At 34.7% G+C, this 19085-nt stretch overlaps 1 protein-coding gene across 1 annotated transcript in view; it reads right to left on the reverse strand.

Annotated features, from left to right (window-relative positions):
* Positions 1-18761, reverse strand: part of ARMC1 (armadillo repeat containing 1) — an 81342-nt gene extending 62581 nt beyond the window's left edge. Inside the window, 2 exon segments of the mRNA XM_074278779.1 lie at positions 9983-10203; positions 18544-18761. Of these exon segments, the coding sequence (XP_074134880.1) occupies positions 9983-10159 (177 nt within the window). The 5' untranslated portion in view covers positions 10160-10203; positions 18544-18761.
* Positions 18762-19085: the final 324 nt, after the last annotated feature.

Below are 19085 nucleotides of genomic sequence, written 5' to 3' on the forward strand. Positions count from 1 at the left end.
TGCACAAAACCCCTGAAGCTTGAGACAATGTATCCCTACCCTGGAAGCAGAGCCCCACTTTAGCAAAAAGTTAAAAGTCAAGAAATAAACTGGAAAAATGAGCAAATGCCAGAAAATATTCTGATCATAAAAATTTACCATGGGTAATAAGGAAGATAAAAACACAACTTCAGAAAACTAAAGCAAAGTAAAAATTCCTATATTCAAAACATTCAAGAAAGATATAAATTGGTCTCAGGCCAGAGAACTCGAAAAAGAATTTGAAAATGAAGCAAGAGAGAGAAAGGAAAAATTAGGAAAAGAAATAAGAGTAATGCAAAAAAAAAAAATCATGAAAAAATGAGCCACCAGAGTGGTAAAGGAGGCAAAAAATAGTAGTTAAAATAATTCCTAAAAAAATCACTAGCCAAATGGCAAAATTACAAAAATCTAATAAGAACAACTCCTTAAGAAGCAGAGTAGGTCAAATGGAAAAAGAGGCACAAAAATTCACTAAGGAAAAAACTCCTTCAATGGAATTGGTCAAATGGAAAAGGAGGTACAAAAGGGATAAGAGAAGGGGGATAGGGTGATAAAAAGAAGGGCTGCTTGGATGAGAGCAGTCATAAACAAAACATTTCTGAAGGATAAGGTGAAAAGAAAGAGAATAGAAAGAATAGAGGGAAATAAAGCTGGTAATCATAAGTATGAAAAAATTTTGAAGCAAGTTTCTCTGGTAAAGGCCTCATGCCTCAAAATACAAATGAGTCAAATTTATAAAAATATGAGTCATTCCCAAAAATGATAAATGATCAAAAGACATTAAGTTAATTTTCAGATGCTATCTATAGCCATATGAAGAAAAATGTTTTAAATCCTTATTGAAGAAATGCAAATTAAAATAATATTGAGGTACTTCCCTCACACCTATAAGGTTGACTAACTGGACAAAAAAACGAAAATGACAACTATTGAAGGGGATGTGGGAAAAGGAGACATTAGTGCCCTGTTGGTGGAGATATGAATTGACTCAATCATTATGTAGAACAATTTGGAACTATGCCCAAAGGGTTTTTGTAAACTCTTTGACTCAAAAATACTACTACTAGATCTACATCCCAAAAGATTAAAAACAAATATATATATATATTTACAGCAGGCCTTTTCTAGTAACAAGGAATTGGAAGTTGAGGGAATACCTGAACAAGTTGTGGTACGCAAATTCGATTGTGATGGAATACTATTGTACTATTAGAAATCGACGAGCAAGATGTTTTCATAAAAACACTTACATGAATTGATTCATCAAAGTAAAATTAATAGAACCTAGGAGATTATACACAGTACCAGCAATAATCAAATGTGAATGAAAACTATTTTCAACAATAAAATGATCCAAGACAACTCAGGACTTGTGATAAAAAAAAAAAAAAAAAAAAATTGATATCCATCTCCAGAAAAAGAACTGATAGAGCCTAAAAATATATATACATAGCATACTTTTTTAAAAATCTTTATTTTCTTGGAGTTTTTTTGGGAAGGATGAGTCTATATGTTTTCTTTTAAAACATGACTAATGGAAAAGTTCTGCATGACTACACATGTATAATCTATATTAAATTGTTTGCCTTCTCAATGATGGGGAGAAGGAAAGGAGAAGAGAATTTAAAATAATCAAAAAGACTCTGTTTTGGGCCTACCCATATATTAAGTCCCTGTTCTGTTGAGGGCATTACTATCCACTCAGTATGTTATTCCTAAATCCTCCATCTTCCTAAGCCTTCTTACCCATCAACTGTCAACTACTGTTGATTCCATCTTCACAACATATCTAGCATCCATAATCTTCTCTCCATTTATATAGCAACCAACTCATTTCAAGCCCTAGTCTATCTGATGGGTTGTTAGAATAGTTTTCTAATTGGTTTCTCAGTCTCTAGGTTTTCCTCTCCAATTCATCTTTCATACAAGTATTGAATTGATATTACTAAAGCACAACTGTGATCATATTATTCCATTGCTCAATGTTCCCTTCTGCCTCCAAGACAAAATATAAACTCTTCTATTTGAATCTTTTAAATAATCTGCCTTTCTAGATTTAATATATACTCATCCAACTCTCTTCTGCTCAGATGTCCACTTCAATTTCTGTGTTTAGCTCTTGATAATACATTTTTGAGAAGAACTTATAGAATCCATGGCTTCTTTCCAAGCTCAACTTAAGCATTACCTCCAACATGAAGCCTCTTCTGATCTATGCCAACAAACTACTTTATATATATTTTGAGTTTTAATGTTCATGTACAAGCTGTTTTCTCCAATAGTACGCAAACTCCTGCAGTATAAATACTGTTTTGTTCATTTTCATCTTTGCATTGTTAGCATGTGACAATATCTGCTACACGGTAGGCATTTAATAAATGTTTGCTGAAGTTCAATAAAGAACAAGGCCATGCTGGAAAGCATTGAGAGAAGGCAACCAATTAGCTCAAGAACTCAATGCCATATGAATCAATATCCATTAAAGAAACTGAATATGTTTAGCAGAAAGAAACAGTAACTTCAGATATCTGCAGGGCTGACATGAAGAAAACTGGGTTAGAGATGTTCTTGGCTTTAGAGAAAACTGAGGCAACATGCAGACTAATTGTAGAGAAGATGATTTAGACTGATTTTAAGAAATACTCCAGGACTCAAGGTGCCAAAGCCAAATGAGGAACCTAACAAGGAGCCTAATCTCTCACTTCCCAAAGGGGTTTGAGCCACAAAACTCACTCTAAGCTGTAGGGATCAGGTTGGAACAGACAGCCTCTGGGATTCCTTCTATATGCCAGGTCAAACAGTGTCAAAGGCAGTGGGTAAAGATGTGGTTTAGGATGAAAGCACAGGAAATTGGGCAAGTAAATCAATTAAAAAAAAAAATCCAGTTTCAGACTCAGAAAATAAACTAAGAAACAATCTGATTCACTCAGCAATTGGTGAGATCAACTTCCTAATTAAAGAAATATGGACTTTTTAACAATGCAAAGCAAAGTTGCATAAAACACATACAGTAAGTATATTTCACTGTGCTACATTACTTATAAAAATGAGTAACAAAGTTCTACTTTGCCAAACATCACATGAAACTGAAATTTAGTGTTTGTTGAAATTTGCTACAATGTTAGAACTTCTCTCATGGTAGTTGTACCCATATTTGAAAAATTCCTCTTTCCTATCTATACCTTTCTCCTCCCAGGAATTCTACAAGTTATTAAAAAAACAAGGCTATTTGTGCTCCAGTACAAAATGTGATTTAAATAATCTGGCATCTAGCAATTCAAGAAACATTAGGTTGGATTCATAAAATTATGAAGAACATATATCAAAGTGTTTCCAAAATAATGTGTTGTACATTAAAAATTTATACTAGAAAACTAAACTGAAATATTAGAATATTCAAATACAAAGAAGTATAATCACTCTCATATTCAGGATGAAATTAAATTAACAAGTAAGATATACTATCCTGATACAAAGATTTTCCAAGTTGTTTTGATATGTGAAAATCCACTCAAGCAAAATGTTTGGCTAGCACAGTCAGATCTGGTATTTTTGTATACAATCTCTCCTTGAACAGAATGTAAAACAGCTCCCTTTAGGTAGATCTGCTCTATTTTCTCTGAGTACCTGCTGACATCTGAGGCCTACTATCATCATTAATCTTTCCTATTAAATTTTTCTTATGAATTTCGGGAAAGGGGCAAGAAAAAATATAATACCAATAAAATGACATAATGGCCTTCTATAAAACATATTGACAAAAACCATTACTCCAAAATTCTAGTATTAAAAAAGAGAATTTAAAAAACTTTAGCAAGTCTAAGTAAATCTGGCAACCTTGTCAATATACAGTCTTCTTCTTTGGCTTCTAAGATCAGATACATTTTTGGTTCTCCTACTTTTCCAATTTCTTCTAACTCTTACTGACTTCTCATGATCCTCTTGCTTTTCTGAAAATACTCTCTAAGCCTGGTGTACCTTTGTTCTTCTTTTCTTTTTTCTTTTCTCTCTATACTCTCTTCCTTGATTATTCCTTTCATTTTCATAACTTCTATTATCATCCCTTATCAGTAACTCTCAAATCCCTATCATCAATGAATCCCAAGTTGTCCTATATTTCCAATATCTACCCTAGATAAACTATCAGCAGATCACAATCAAAACACATAATACCAAATTAGTCATCTTTCCTACTTCCACTTTCTCAGAAAAGTTTTTTTTTTGTTTGTTTGTTTTGTTTTGTTTTATTAATGGAATTCCAAGCTTCCCAATTACCAAAGCCCAAAATACTGGAAGTGTTAGCTTTAATTCCTATTACTTCCTTCCTGACAGATCCAAATCTATTGTTCATATTTTCTTTCTCATGCACTTGGCCTCTTTATTTTTCCCTCCACTCCTACAGCAACCACTCAATTTTTGTTCGGTACAGAGTACTGTAAGTTTCCCAACTGTCTTTCCAATTCCAGTCTAATTAGGTCTCCCTTCAATTTAGAATCTACATCACTTCAACCATCTAGCAAAGTCCCTCCCTTCCTACAAGGCCAAACTCAAATGCCAATTACTCCATGAAGTCTTTCTTTATGCCTCACCACAACAAAAATTTCTCCCTACTCGATTTTCCCTGATCTACTATTTACACTTACTCCAAGTATATCAATTAATTTGAAGATTTGCCATTTTTTGAACTGTTAATAAAAAAGCAGGACCTGTGTCATATTTCTCTTTATGTTCCTTAAACCTAGCACTATACCTTAGACAGTGGACAAATATTTATTTGTTGATGTGAAATGTCATTTTCACTGTTTTAAATAAAAACTTCTCTGTCCATTGATATTTTATTCAACATTTATTAGCATCTATATGTATAATGCATTGTGCTAAGCAGAAGATATGAGACAGTTCCTGACCTGAACAACTTTATAATCTAATACTTGCCTAATAAAGTGGAGTCTCCTCTTTTAGCTTTTTCATAGGACTTTGAAAAATGTCAACATTAAATGTTGACAAGGAGGGAGAATTGTTAAAAAGAAGGCATTCACAAATATTTACTGAAAGTAGCATTTAAGCAAGTTTAGAATTATGAAATAGTTTCTCTTCTGCTGCAAAGAGCATTTAACTTTGTATGACCTTGCTATTAAGATTAAAGTATCAATCATTTCAAAAACTTGACCAAACCCGTATCTCCCTATAAAAAACTATGATATTACATGCTAATTTTAGTATCTTGATCTGCTGTTCCTTTTTTTTTTTTTTTTTTAAACACACCAAGGTCAAGGGCAATTCGACTTCACTAGGAGAGACTTCATAATTTGTCTCACTTTTATCAAAGCTTGAAAACCTTAAGTAAGCACACTTCAAGGGATTATTTTCATATTTCTATTATAACAGTAGAACAAAAAATTTCTAGACTAATTACTTATTCCATATATGATATACTTACTTCATTTTTTTGATTAGGTTTTTTTTTTCTTTTCTTTCTTTTTTTTTTTTAACAACCTTGAAAATCCAGTGCTTCTCAGTTCTAATGGGATCTGATAAGTACATCTTATTTTACACACACAGCAATTTTACACACATAGTCTTCAAAAGGGATGACATATAAAGAAGAAGATGGTAAATTAAAACCCAAAGAGATGCCAAATTCTTATTTTAGTTTCAAGTTTCTTTCCAAAAAATGACTTTACTTCTCTTAAAGGGAGAAGTCAATAGGAAGAGAAGAAACAAAACAGCAGAAAAATTAAACAGCGGATTAATGTTTTATTTTTTTTTAAGTAGTATTTTAGATACCTTTATAAATTTTATTTTGCTAAAGGATATACTTCCCTTTTTCTGGAATCCTTTCCCTTCGTTTCTCTGCCTCCTGGCTTCCCTAATTTACTTCAGATAGCAACTAAAATTTTAACTTTTACAACAATGGCCTTCCAAATCCACTAATGTAATCTGATAATCTGAGATTATCTCCAATTTATTCTGTATATGTTTTGTGTGTACAGTGTCGACATATTACTTCCCGCATTAAACTGAGAGCTCCATGAAGACAGGGGATGCTTTTACCTATTTATTTTCAGTGCTTAGCACAGAGCTGGAACAATTTTAAGTACTTAATAAATTCTCCTTAATCCATGTTTAATATAATGCTGATATCAAAAATGCATAAAACTTCAAGGTATTTTATTTTATTTTATTCATAAGAATCCATTATATAAAAAGGGCAGAAGTTTCAACCAATAGGTATGGTTTCTCTAAACCACAATATACCACTACCAAAAAACTGTATTTTATAACCCAACTGTAGAGCCTAATTTCAACAAAGGCGCTTCAAATTACCAACCAGAATACCTTAAAAAGAGGCTGATTTTATTATCTTCCTACTTATGACAGAAACAGAAGAATAATTTGTCAAATATTAGTGTCTATGCTATAAATGTGAACATTAATGAAAAAAGTAAACTACTTCAAACAGTAAAACCAAAGTGCTACAAAGACAATCCTATCATTGCTTACAATGTGTTTTCTAGAGCATTTTTGCCATGGTAATACAGTGCAAAACTAATGTTACACATAAAATCATAAAACTCAACAAAATAGATTTTGGCACTTAAAAGAATTGTTTTAATGTGCTTTTAAGTTGGTTTAATACATATATTTATTTATTTAATGGTGAGGAGGGTGGACAGACTATGACTTCACTAATATAGAGAACCCCTACTAAAGCAATGGTGGGTAAATCTGCTGGCAACTTTTAGCACGATTGAAGATGGTGGCACTAACCTAATTAGTAGTCAGTGTATTCTCTATTCATAGTAAAAACAAATACCAATTTCACTTAAGCATGTCCTGGATCAGAGCTTCTTAAATTTTTTTGTACTCAAAACTTCTTTTTATCCAAGAAATTTTTACACAATCCTATCTTGAATCTGAACTGAGGTGTTTCTGGAGCATTCAAGCATACACAGTGCAAAGTGTTCATGCTGTGGTTTCAGAATCAAGGCTACAGAGAAATCCCCCAATACAATACAGGCAAGCACTTCCAGAAAGATCTTGAATTCATTATATGTTTGATTTTGAATTAATTTCTGGTCACTGCACTAATATTTGGGTTGCAACCCAGTTTAAGAAATTCTAGATGAAGCAATAAAAGTTTAATTTTAACAAATCTAAATCCTGATTATATCTTTTAAATGTCCTGTGTAATGAAATGTGTGGTATGCATAAAGCGAAAGACTGAGAAATAGCCATTTCTGGGAAAAATACTTTTTTTTTTTTCCCCCTGAAAAAACAACTGATAAATTATTGTCACCTTAGACATGAGTATTTGGCAGATATGCTCTTGAAAATGACTGAAGTGAGCCTATTACTTCCAGGAAAACAAGCAACAATCATTAATGCCAATGATGAAATTTGACTTTTCAAGCAAAAATTAGAATTTTGGGAAACGTGTATCCCTCCCCTGAGCTCAAAAGCTTCCCAGACTTTAAAAAACAAAATTGTCAAATGGTGATAGTAGCATATATTTTTTTATATTATATAATCAATTATGTAAAACATATAGAATTCTACATTAACAGTGAACCAAATTACCATGCATGACATTATAAAATCATGCATGAGTAGAAGATCCATTCAATACAAGATAAACCAATGGATTTTCATTGAATAGAACACACACACACACACACACACACACACACACACACACACACACAAAGTTCATTGATATGATTTCAGATTCCACATTGTAATTATCCCTTAAGAAACTACCACCTGTTGAGTGGTCAAAGAATCTGAACACAAGTTTTCAAAAGAATTATAAACCATAAACAATCATATCAAAAAATTCTCAAAATTACTAATAAAGGAAATACAAACTAAAACAACTCTTACATTTTACCTCATAGCCATCAGATTGGAAAAGATGACAAAAGAGAGAAAGTGTTGGAAGAACTGTAGAAAGAGAAAAATATAAATGAAAAAACACTAAAAGCCACTTGAACTCAAAATAGAATAGGCAATTATTATTATTCGTTCCAAAGGATAAATGATATAATATACTTCCCTTTTTCTTAATAAAGAATGTCAGAGAGGACTACAGATGCCCGTTTACTTATCATTTTCTTTGTAACAAGGAAGCATAGAAAAGGGGAAGATTCCAGGAAGTATCTGTGTCTTAAAAAACAAAATGTATCAATAAAATTTAAATTTCAGGGAGGTAACAGTAGACTACACCCACAAGCTGATGTTAGTCCTAAAATTACTATCCCTTCTGCTTCCACAGCATGTGTTTTATTATGTTGTCCCTTTCAAACCTGTTACTATGGTCAGTTTGTATTCTATATTCTCTCCAAAAAAAGGCTCTAATAGCAATACTCTTTTCTTTTTATTGTTAGGACAGGAAAACTCAAAAGCAACTAATTATGTGTGCCTATGTTTATTAATAGCTTAACATTATTACATGTCAGATCTTGTTCTTACAAATTTTTAGCAACTACTCAAATTCTCTTATTATGGAACTTTGTTCTAGTTGCTAATTAAAAAAAAACAAATGGATGATAATTTAGGTGGTTAGAAATATTTTTGCTAGATTTTTTTTTCTTATAATTGCATTTGATCTTATAACCAAGAGGCAGTACGATATTAAAATTAAAAGCAGTTCTCAGACAACTATTTAAGATTATAAATTGCAGAGAAGGTGCTAAATCTGCATTGATAAAAGGCATTTCCTCCATAAGGGCTTCTTACCCAGATGAAATCACAAATCCAATTTAACAGGGATACATATGCATATGCATACACACACACACACACACACACACACACATAAAACTATTGGCAATATTAGAAAAAATAGAAATTATCTAAGTTTTTTTTTCTTAGAAGAAACATATTTCTTTATCCATGGAAGTATCATACTTCTAAATACTTAAGATATTTTTTTTTGTCTTGAAGTCTGCATTTCACCAATTTCAGAAACACTCAGTGTAGAAACTAATGCAGATTAGTCAAATGACTCTAAATGAAAACCTTCAAAAATCACCTAGAACACTTACAAGAGAAAAGGTGATTTGACTCCAGTCTCCCAACAAGTATATGTCACATGTAGGACTGAAAGAAACTTCTTTAAGCCAGAGCTGCCTTGATATCCATTAGGCCAAGGCTTCTTACAAATTTTTCCACTTGAAACCCCTTTACACCTGAGAAATTTTTACACAACCCAGTATATAAAATAGATATACAAATCAAACATTTACTGACAATAAATCATAATTTCCTGATTCCCATATTCAGTAACTAGATTCTATATAAGGTAGAGAACCACAGTTTAAGAAAGGCTATACTGCTTCTCAGAGATGATGGTTTTTTGTTTAATCAGCCCTTTGTTTATATGAATAGGATTTTTTTTTTTTATCATAGGCCAAAAAGCTAGGGAGAAAAGCCTTATTTAACAAATTTTTATTTAACAATCTTTTTTAACAAAAAAAAAAAAAAAAAATCAGAAACAATCAAAGAGTTCTGAGATAGAAAGTAGAATGGGAAAGCCAGACAACTATGCACCTCTGAACTATATAATCAATAAGGTGACATCTTCCAACTATAGTAAATCACAAGATCAGACATGCTCATAAGTGTTCAATATCAAAGAGAAAAAAAAAATTTTTTATCTGTACTATTCTCCAAATGAGGTCACAACCAAGAATTGACTCTACTACTTTTTTTTAAAGCAGATATTTCTCTTTCTCAAAAGAACTAATGGAAAAAAAAAAAAAAAAAAAAAAAAAGGACAGACCACCTTAATAACAAAAAACTGTATTGAGCCAAAACCACAAGCAAATGGGATGAGATGAACACTTGTAGACTACAGGATAAATAAAAGTTCAAGAGGGAAGAATAGATATACAAAGTCTCCTGAAGGAATGAGCTAACCTAAAAACTAACATTTAATAAGCACTAAGGTATCACTTACTAGCAAAGCCGAGTGGACAACAGGAGGATTGGGGTGGTCCATAAACAAAATGAGGCCCGGCAGACATCCTTGATCCTGGACAATGGCTCTTCTATTTAGTGGGTCTGCTGCAAGATCCCGAAGCTGGTTAACCACTGAAAGTGCATCAGGCTCATCATTCATGGTGACAGAACTCATCTTCTATGCCATATGAAGAAATAAAGTCTTTTTTTTTTTAAATTCTGTTGAGAAAAATAGTTCAATTAGCATCACAGATTAATGATTTAAATTTCCTAGAGTACAGCATAGAACCTAAAAAGCTAAAAGCTGAATTAAATTTATATAAAGAAGGGGATCCTGGGCTATCTTGAGAAGCATCTACCCAGAACTCATGAGGCAGAATTTCCCCTGCCCCCTGTCCTGCTCAAAGCACATCTCTGGAATAGCATGCTCAATTGTGAAAGACATTTTAGTTGATAAACTGGACAGCACAAAAGGGAAGTACACTAGAATTGTAAGAAATCCAAAAGTCCTATCATATGAAAAGTGGTTTAAAGGAATAGGGAAGATTTTGGCTAGAAGACAAAATCACAGGATCACAGCTTTAAAGGTGGATAGGACCTTTAAATATTAACAAGTCCAACACTTTCATTTCAGTTTTCTCAAACATTTGAAGGACTGTGACACAATAGAAGGATTAAACTTGTTTTAATTGAGCCTGGTAAGCAAAAGTGGAGGAAAGAGTAAAAGCTGCAGGAAGCAAATTTGGCTTGATAGAGACTGGTAGATTTTGGTGCAATATAATAATATTCTCTCCCAGGCACCAAACCATGTTTGTAGTCTCAGTTCTGCAAATTAATAAACTGTGTAAAAAATATTTTTAAAAGGATTTATTTTCTTTGCATTTCATCATTTAACTTAATCCCTTCATATTATAGTTATATTATTCTAATTAGGAAATATTTGTTTAGAAGAATGAAACGCAAGTAGGTAGACAATACATAAAAATTCTATTCATATCCAAAGTTCAAAAACAAATCAACTTTCTCTTGTAGATAACCTGAGTTCTTACTGTTCAATGGATATTCTCCAATTTGATGAAAAAATAATATGGGCCATGTATTTATTTTGAAACAAAAAAAAGAAAAGGTGTTAGTGATCACTTGACCTTGAAAAGTTGTATCAATCTTTTAAAAACTTTTAAAACAAGAGCCAAATTTTTAAAGAGCAAGTTCTCAACTGTACTGAATTTTTTTAAATGTATCTATTCCCGAGTCACCATGCTCAAAAAATTAAAGGGATAAAATCCTCCTCCCTTTTTAGCTAATCTGGTTCTCACACATAGAAACAATCTCTCTTGTTTCACCTTTGGTTAAAGCCAACAAAACCTGTGTTAAAACGATACTACCTCGAAGAACCTAAACTCACTTTTGCACATGAATCAAGTATCACTGCTATACTAATTTGTATTGATAAGGAATATAGTAATGAGATGATCTATAGGAATAACAACATTAGTATTTACATTGCACCTTAGTTTGCAAACTACCTCACAATTACTGTCTAATTTGATGTAAATCTATATTATTTTCTCTGAAATATACATACACCTACATTAATAAAGAAGAGATTCTTTGCCTCAATTGCTATCCAGCTTTAATCACTGAATGGATTCTGCATCAATCAAATTGAGATCTGTTGAAGAACTTAGCTTAAAAAGACCAAGTCTCTCATTGCATCCTAGTCCATCTCTAGTCATCTTGATCTATATTTGGCCACTGGACCTAGATGGCTCTGGAAGGGGAAGTGAGGTAGGTGACCTTGCACAATCCTCCCTCACTTAAATTCAATTCACTTATTATTCACAGCCCTCTTTGAGAATGAAGGACAAACAACCACAATAGCATTGACTTTTTATGTACTTGTCAATGTTGCAGTTTCAAGAAAGTCTGACTCACACAATCTTGAGTTAGAAGGGACCTACCTCAGAAGTCACCTAGTTCAATCATACTCTAAACAAGAATCTCCTCCACACCATACAAATCAAGTAGTCAATTCAGCTTCAGCAGTAATACATTCTCCTTTTAATATAACTTCAATTGTTAAATTGGGTTTTTTTAAGCCATATTAAAAAAAAAAAAAAAAAAAAAAAAAAAAAAGGTGTAAACAAGCCACAAAATGAATGATTAATGGAATGTTTTTCCTTCTGGTTGTGTTTATTATTGGCTAATTACACACTTTTCCCTATGTGGATAATAAATTGCTCATGCAAGCATGTTTACATAGGTATAAGACCTATAAAAAAAGAAGCCAGATAAGTGACCCAACTCAGATCTCTGAGAATTAGGTAAGCTATCAGTAACAGGACTTTCTGAATGTACCCTATTAGACCTTGTTTCTTCAATAGCGGTTTTCTACCCAAGGGGAGCCTTAGGGGAAAAAAATAATTCTTGTAGCGTTTCATGATATCTCCTCCCCAAATGCTCTTAAACCACAGCTACTGGCTCCTTCCACAACAAATGGGAGAAGCACTATGTAATTAGGCTTCAATCAGTCAAGTACCCAAATCAAATACTCACTGCTCAAACATATTGAGGGTCTTCTCTGAGTTATGTGCTTAGCTGTGGGCAGAATAAAAGAAGCAGAAATTCCCAATATAACAGGAAAAAAAGGGGTTGTGACTTATCAAGTATTAAAAAGACCAACAATCCTGACACACATTTCCATTTTTATTGAAATCAAATAAAAGATAGAAGACTTTTAAGCAGCCTTAATACAAATAAAATCAAATTATATCTTTCTTCAAAAGTTGGAGGAAAATATGAATATTCTAACAAATGAAAACATATAATTTCAAAACAGTGCCTTTGTACATAATAGCTTACTCTGGTACTACTAGAACTAATCAAGTTCAGATCAGGAAAAAAACCAGAAATAGATCCTATAAAGCTATCTACCAGGAAACTAGGGGCTACCCAGTAAAGGCATCTTACTTGCGGTGAGAATAGTAATCAAACTAATGCTACCAATATAGTTACCAAAACAAACAAACAAACCAACCTGTGCCAATCTGTCACTAATAAAAGAAATGTAAATTAAAACAACCCTAAGTTTTACATCTCAGATACATCAAACTGACAAATATGATTAAAAAATAGAAGTGACATGCTAAAAGAACTTTAAGAAAACAGGTACACTAATGTAATACCAATATTTGTTACTGGAATGATTAGTTTAGCCATTCTGAAAGCAATCTATAACAATGTTAGGAAAACAACTCTCATTAATTATCCAAATAGTTTGGCTTTTCATATAAATTGCATCAACCTAACATTAATACCCTAAGATGAATTTGTTAGTTTTAGAAGTTTAAAAAACAAAAAAAAAAGGAATAGTTTTGGCTCCTTCCTACTTTGAAATCCCCATGTTGCACCTTTCAAGTAAGTTTTAAAAGGACCTTTCCTCTTTTTTCTTCAGATATTTTTAAGATAACTCAGTATCAAATAGAATAGACAACCGTGAGATAGATACTTGATTATTTTATCAGGTCCCACGGACCCCATTATCTCTACGCAAATGATTTCCAAGTTTTGGGGTGTTTATTCTGTCCTACTTTTTCACCTGAACTCTAGCTCTGAATCACAAACTATTTACTGGAAACCCCCATATGGCCCAAATTCAATAAATCCAAAACAGGATTCACTATATTTTTGCCTAAACAAACTATTCCTCTAAATGTCCTTATTTTGACTGAGAAATCACCATACTTCCTGTCATCCCATCTACAACTTCAAAATCATTTCTCCCCTTCCCCAACCAATCAGTTGCCAAGTTCTGTAAATTTTACCTCCACATAATTTCTCACATACATTCCCTACTTTTACTCCATTCACACAAAAACAGTATGATATCATGGAAAGAATGTTATATTTAGAAGCAAGGAATATGGGTTCAAACCCTAGATGTTTTAACCTACCTTGTAAAGCCACTTTCTGTGTCTTGGACCTTTTATAAAATTTATAAAATGAGAGGTTGTAAAAAAATGATTTCTAGATTGTCTCAATTCTCAAAATAAGATCCTATGATATTTCAATGCCTTCCACGTGGGCCATTGGAATATTATATATAAAAAGGAACCTAATCAGTCTCTTCCTGCTTCCTATCTTTCCCCTTCTAAATCCAATATTTTACACAATTATAAAATAACTCCTAAAACAGGAATCCGATATTACACTATTGTCCTGCTCAGAGATTTTCAGTAACTTCTTCCAATTTTTAGGATAAAATACAGACCTCTGTGCCTGGCATTTAAAGCACTGCACAGTACAGGTTCCACATACTTGTCTATAAGTATTTCATGTAATTTCCTTTCACATATATTATGTTCAATTCAAAGTGATCCCCTACCTTTTTTTTGGGGGGGGAGAGGTCAAAAAAGGACATTTCATTTCCTGCCTAAGTCCTAGTATGAACTGTCCCCTGGGAGTCAATTCAATGCAGTAATAACTTCCTGAGGTGCTTAATATACACCAGGCACTATATCAAGTACTCAGAAAAACAAAGAAAAAATAAGTCACCGTCTTCAAGAAGCTTATATTCTCCTGGAGTTAGGGGGAAAATATATCATGAATACTGATAAGTAAAAATCAGGATACACAAACACATACACACACACACACACACACACACACACACACACACACACACACACACACACACAATTACAGAAGAAGAGGGAGGCACACTGATAATTAAGAAACATCATGAAAGCTCTATTGTCAGAAATGGAACTTCAGTGGAGTCCTGAAGAGAGGTGGGGGTTACAAGAAATGGAGGTGAATAGATAATGCTCCGGGCATAGGAGAAAACCTCTGCAAAGGCATGGAAGCCAGAGATAAAAAGTCATCTTTGGAGAATGGCAACAGGCAAGTTTGGCTGGAACTTAAGAGTACACAAAAGGGAACAATGTATAATCATCCCAGAAAGAAAAGTAGAAATATGATTGTAAAGAGCTTTATAAGCCAAACAGAGAGGCAAGAATGGGAATCATTGAAGCTTCTGGAGCAGGAGAGGAACTAGGATGAATGCAGCATATATGGAAAGAGGAGAGAGATGAGCGATGATGTGAAGGTGAAAATGACAAAACAACAGATGTGTAAGAGTGTAAAGAACTAAAGAAGTCACTGAGGTTATAAACCTGGGAGACTACAAGAATGCTGAATTTCTTAAGAGAAACAAGAATATTAGGACTTTAAGGAGAGAAATAATTAGTTTTGTTTTGGAATGTATACATTTTAAATATCTACAGGGAAATAAAGATCTATAGTATTCAGAAAATAGACTGAAACTTAGAAGAGAAGAGCTGGATATGCATGTGTATCTTTGAGAGTCATTGCATACAGATGATAGCTAAAGATGACAGGTGAGAGTTGGTAAGATCACCCAGATGGAGGATAAGGAAAGACACACACAGAACCAGGATGATCTTGCAAAAAAGTCTAAAAACAGCAATTTCAGGAAAACACAGAAAAGAAGTATCCAGAAAAAGGGAGTATTCAATCAACAATGTAAGATAAAAAAAAAAGTGAGGACTGAAAAAAAGTTCATTGGACTCAGCAATAGAAACCTCCTGATAATGTTGAGGTTCACCTATCGAGGGGAAGAAAACAGAAACTTGTTTGAGGAAAAGGAGGTAAGAAAAATGAAAAAAATGAATGTTCTGTCAGTGAAGACAGGAGAAATAAGGCTTGATAGCTGCATGAGTTTAAGGAAAGATTTTTATGGATCTGGAAATGTAAACACATTTATAACTAATGGCAAAGATTAAAAAGAGGGAAGAAGGAAATGGCAAAGATTAAAAAGAGGGAATAAGGGATATTAGGTGACACAATGGACAGAGCCCCAACCCTGAAGTCAGGAGGACCTGAGTTCAAATTTAATATCAGACACTTAATACTTCCTAGCTGGGTGACCCTGGGCAAGTCACTTAACCCCAACTGTTTCAAGGGAGGAAAAAAGGGAATTAGAAAGAAGTATGCTGCTAGACACGGGATCAAAAGCACAAGTACAATGGCTGGCACTTGACAAAGAGAAGACATAACTATTATTAAGAGAACAGAGGAAAGAAGAACAGAAAAAGATGTTTTCAGAATCCATAATTTTCTTCAAAGACCAGTCCAAATACCACCAATTTTTCTTTCCTTCCGCTACTTTGCATTTTAATTGATATATATCTAGTATCTCTGAAAAGTCAAGCTATTCCTTGAGGATAGGGGCTATTTCATCTTTGTTTCTGCACACCCTGAGTCTCTCATATTGCACTATTATAGAGATAGCAACTGGGTTAAGACTTGGACTTATAATTTCACTGACAAAAAGAATTCTCTAGTAAAGAAACTCCCCTTTACTAATGAATCATGACACTTTCTCTAATCTTAAGAGTCATCTAAAGTATTGAGAAGTAGCCTGCACAGAGCCACACAATGTTGTGTACTCAGTAACAAGCCTTGAACCTGGATCTCCCTGGCTTCAAGACTTACTGCTTATTCACTAGACCAGGGGTGAGGAGCATCCAAGCTCACTGGTCATATAAGGCCCAATAAATCATTTGGTCTACTCCTGCCATCAGCAGGCAACAAAAACTTCCCACTATTTGAGTTCTTTAAGTTGATAATTTTGTACGGCATAAATTTCTAAATGGCCCTTGGGAGAAAAAAGGTTACCCACCTTGGGCCATGTTGCCTCTACATAAATAGATGCATAACAAATACTGTTCAATTGAATTATAAGGATAAGACCTTCAAAAACTACACATTCATTTAGCATTATTTATATTCAGATACAAGTTGTGTGATCCGGGGCTAAGTCACTTAACCTTGTTTGCCTCAGTGTTCTCTGTAGAATGAGCGGGAGAAGGAAATGGGGTCACAGAGAGCCAGACACAACTGAAAAATAACTGAAAATAAGGTGCATTACTAACATTTATGCCCCATGCAAGTTCATCAACAGATTTTATGAAGTCCTTGAAGATTTAAACAAATATGCACAACAGAATTGAGAATTACATAGATCTTGTTAGTTTCAACAAACCACTGTATTCTACTCAGCAAGCACTGGCTTAAGCACAATTTGAAAGGAGCCAGCTACATGAAAATCTGTGGCTAGCACTGCTATACTTCCACACTTGGTAAAAAGCAGGCAAATATTATGAAGTGAAACATAGTATGGAAAAAAAAATGATCCATTTGAAATGAAGTGTCAAAAGGCAAGAAAAAAATCAAGTTTCTATGGCAATTCCAAAACAGAGTTCATCTGGAATTTCCTTCAACTTCTTTCTTCTTCCTTTTGAGGATTTTTATCATCATAGTTCTAGTCACCCAAGTTCACATTTTGTTATCCTTAATTCTTCTTTCACTTCTCATGGTAATCAGTTGACAAGTCTTGACCATGTCCACAGTATCTCTCCATTAGGTCCCCACTCTCTACTCAACTGGCCACACCAGGTTTACTGCAACAATGTCCTAAAAGGTCTGAAAAATTCTTCTCATTCCAATCCATAATTACCTTCTCAAAAAGCATCCATGCCTCTCCCTCTTACCTATAAACTCAAATAGAAACTGCTATAGTTGGGATTTAAAAGCCTTTTACAAGCAGGATCCCACCTAGTTTTCCAGTATGCTTAGACATTTGCCTACATTAGGAATCCAGAGAAACTTCACTATCACTATTTGATTCTCTTCGTACCTTTCTACAAACACAGACCTCCCCCTTTTCATTCAAAAGTCATTAAGTGCTTTTTTGTGCTGCTAAGACCTGAATAACAAATAAAGGTCAAAACAGTTACATGTATATGTGTGTATTTATATGCACATGTATACTGGGCTATATATATATATATTTTATTTGCATGTGTATATGTATTTGCATGTACACCTACTTGGAAATATAAACATACACAGAGTAAACATGGAAAACATTAGCGGGATAGGCAATAGTAGAGGAAGGCTGGGGGGTGAGCGGGTAGGGGGCTTGAAAGGCCTCTAGCAGGAGTTTGGATTTGACCAGTTTCTTTCATAGTTCAGCTCATGCACAACCTGCTAAATCCACCCCCCTCGACAGCCCAGCTACTACTAGTGGCCTTCGTCTCTACCTCCCAACCAGAAATTAACTTAGATTTGCTTTGCACATCTTTAACTTACTCACATGTACTTCCAGTTTCCCTCACAAAACATAAGCTCCCTAAAAGCAAGAGTAGTTTCGCCCTAGCCCCCCATACGTCCGGACACAGCCCGGAGAATGGGGGGAGAGTAAGTGCTGACTGACACTAGTAGAAGGACGAGGACAGATAAACCTTTTTGGAGAGAACTAAAACAAAGGAGATGACGGTCACCACTGGGTCCGACAAGACAAACTTGGGGCCAAGCGGGAAACCAAAGCCAGTCAACAACGAAGGCTCTCCTGGGTCGAGATCCACCCCCAAGGCACAGAGATCGTTTGGCCCAGCCTGGCTTGGCGGCCGACACTTTGTCCTCCTGCCCACCCGTTCGCCTCACTGCCAGGCGAGCTGGGACGTCCCAACGTACCGACGCTCCGAGGGCAGCTTCACGCATCCAGGCCCCGCCGCATCGTGGAGCCGCACGGTCGGAAGCGTTCCAAGGCCCGTGGAGGTGGTCCCGTTCGCTGTCCCCACCGCGGCTACCGGAAAAGACTCAACTACTTTGGCCCAGAAGTAGAATGCTTTGGAGAAGCTAAAGGCAAGGGAGGAGGGCCGAACAGCGGACTCTAGCTCGGTGACCCGATCACTTCGGCAGTCTCTGCGCGCTTATTGGGTCTCAGCTCGAGATCAATTTTCGCCAATTCGCGAAGTTCTTCTTAGGCTACGAAGGTCGTTGGCTACGGAGGATAAAGAGTCGTGGCCTTATAAGGATAGAGCCAATAGGAAACCAGAAACACTGGAATGGACCTCGCGCTTCACCGTCCGCCGGGGCTCTGCCTATAGGAGAAATCTCGTGGAGTTTGAGACTTAGAAAGAGCTTAGTTTCAGCTTTAGAACTACAATTCCCAGAATTCAATGTGACTTGAAGGACTCTGCTTTGTAGTACTTCCAGTTGAAGCATCTGGGCTG

Source organism: Sminthopsis crassicaudata, chromosome 1 (assembly GCF_048593235.1).
Source record: "Sminthopsis crassicaudata isolate SCR6 chromosome 1, ASM4859323v1, whole genome shotgun sequence".
In the NCBI taxonomy this organism is placed as follows: domain Eukaryota; kingdom Metazoa; phylum Chordata; class Mammalia; order Dasyuromorphia; family Dasyuridae; genus Sminthopsis; species Sminthopsis crassicaudata.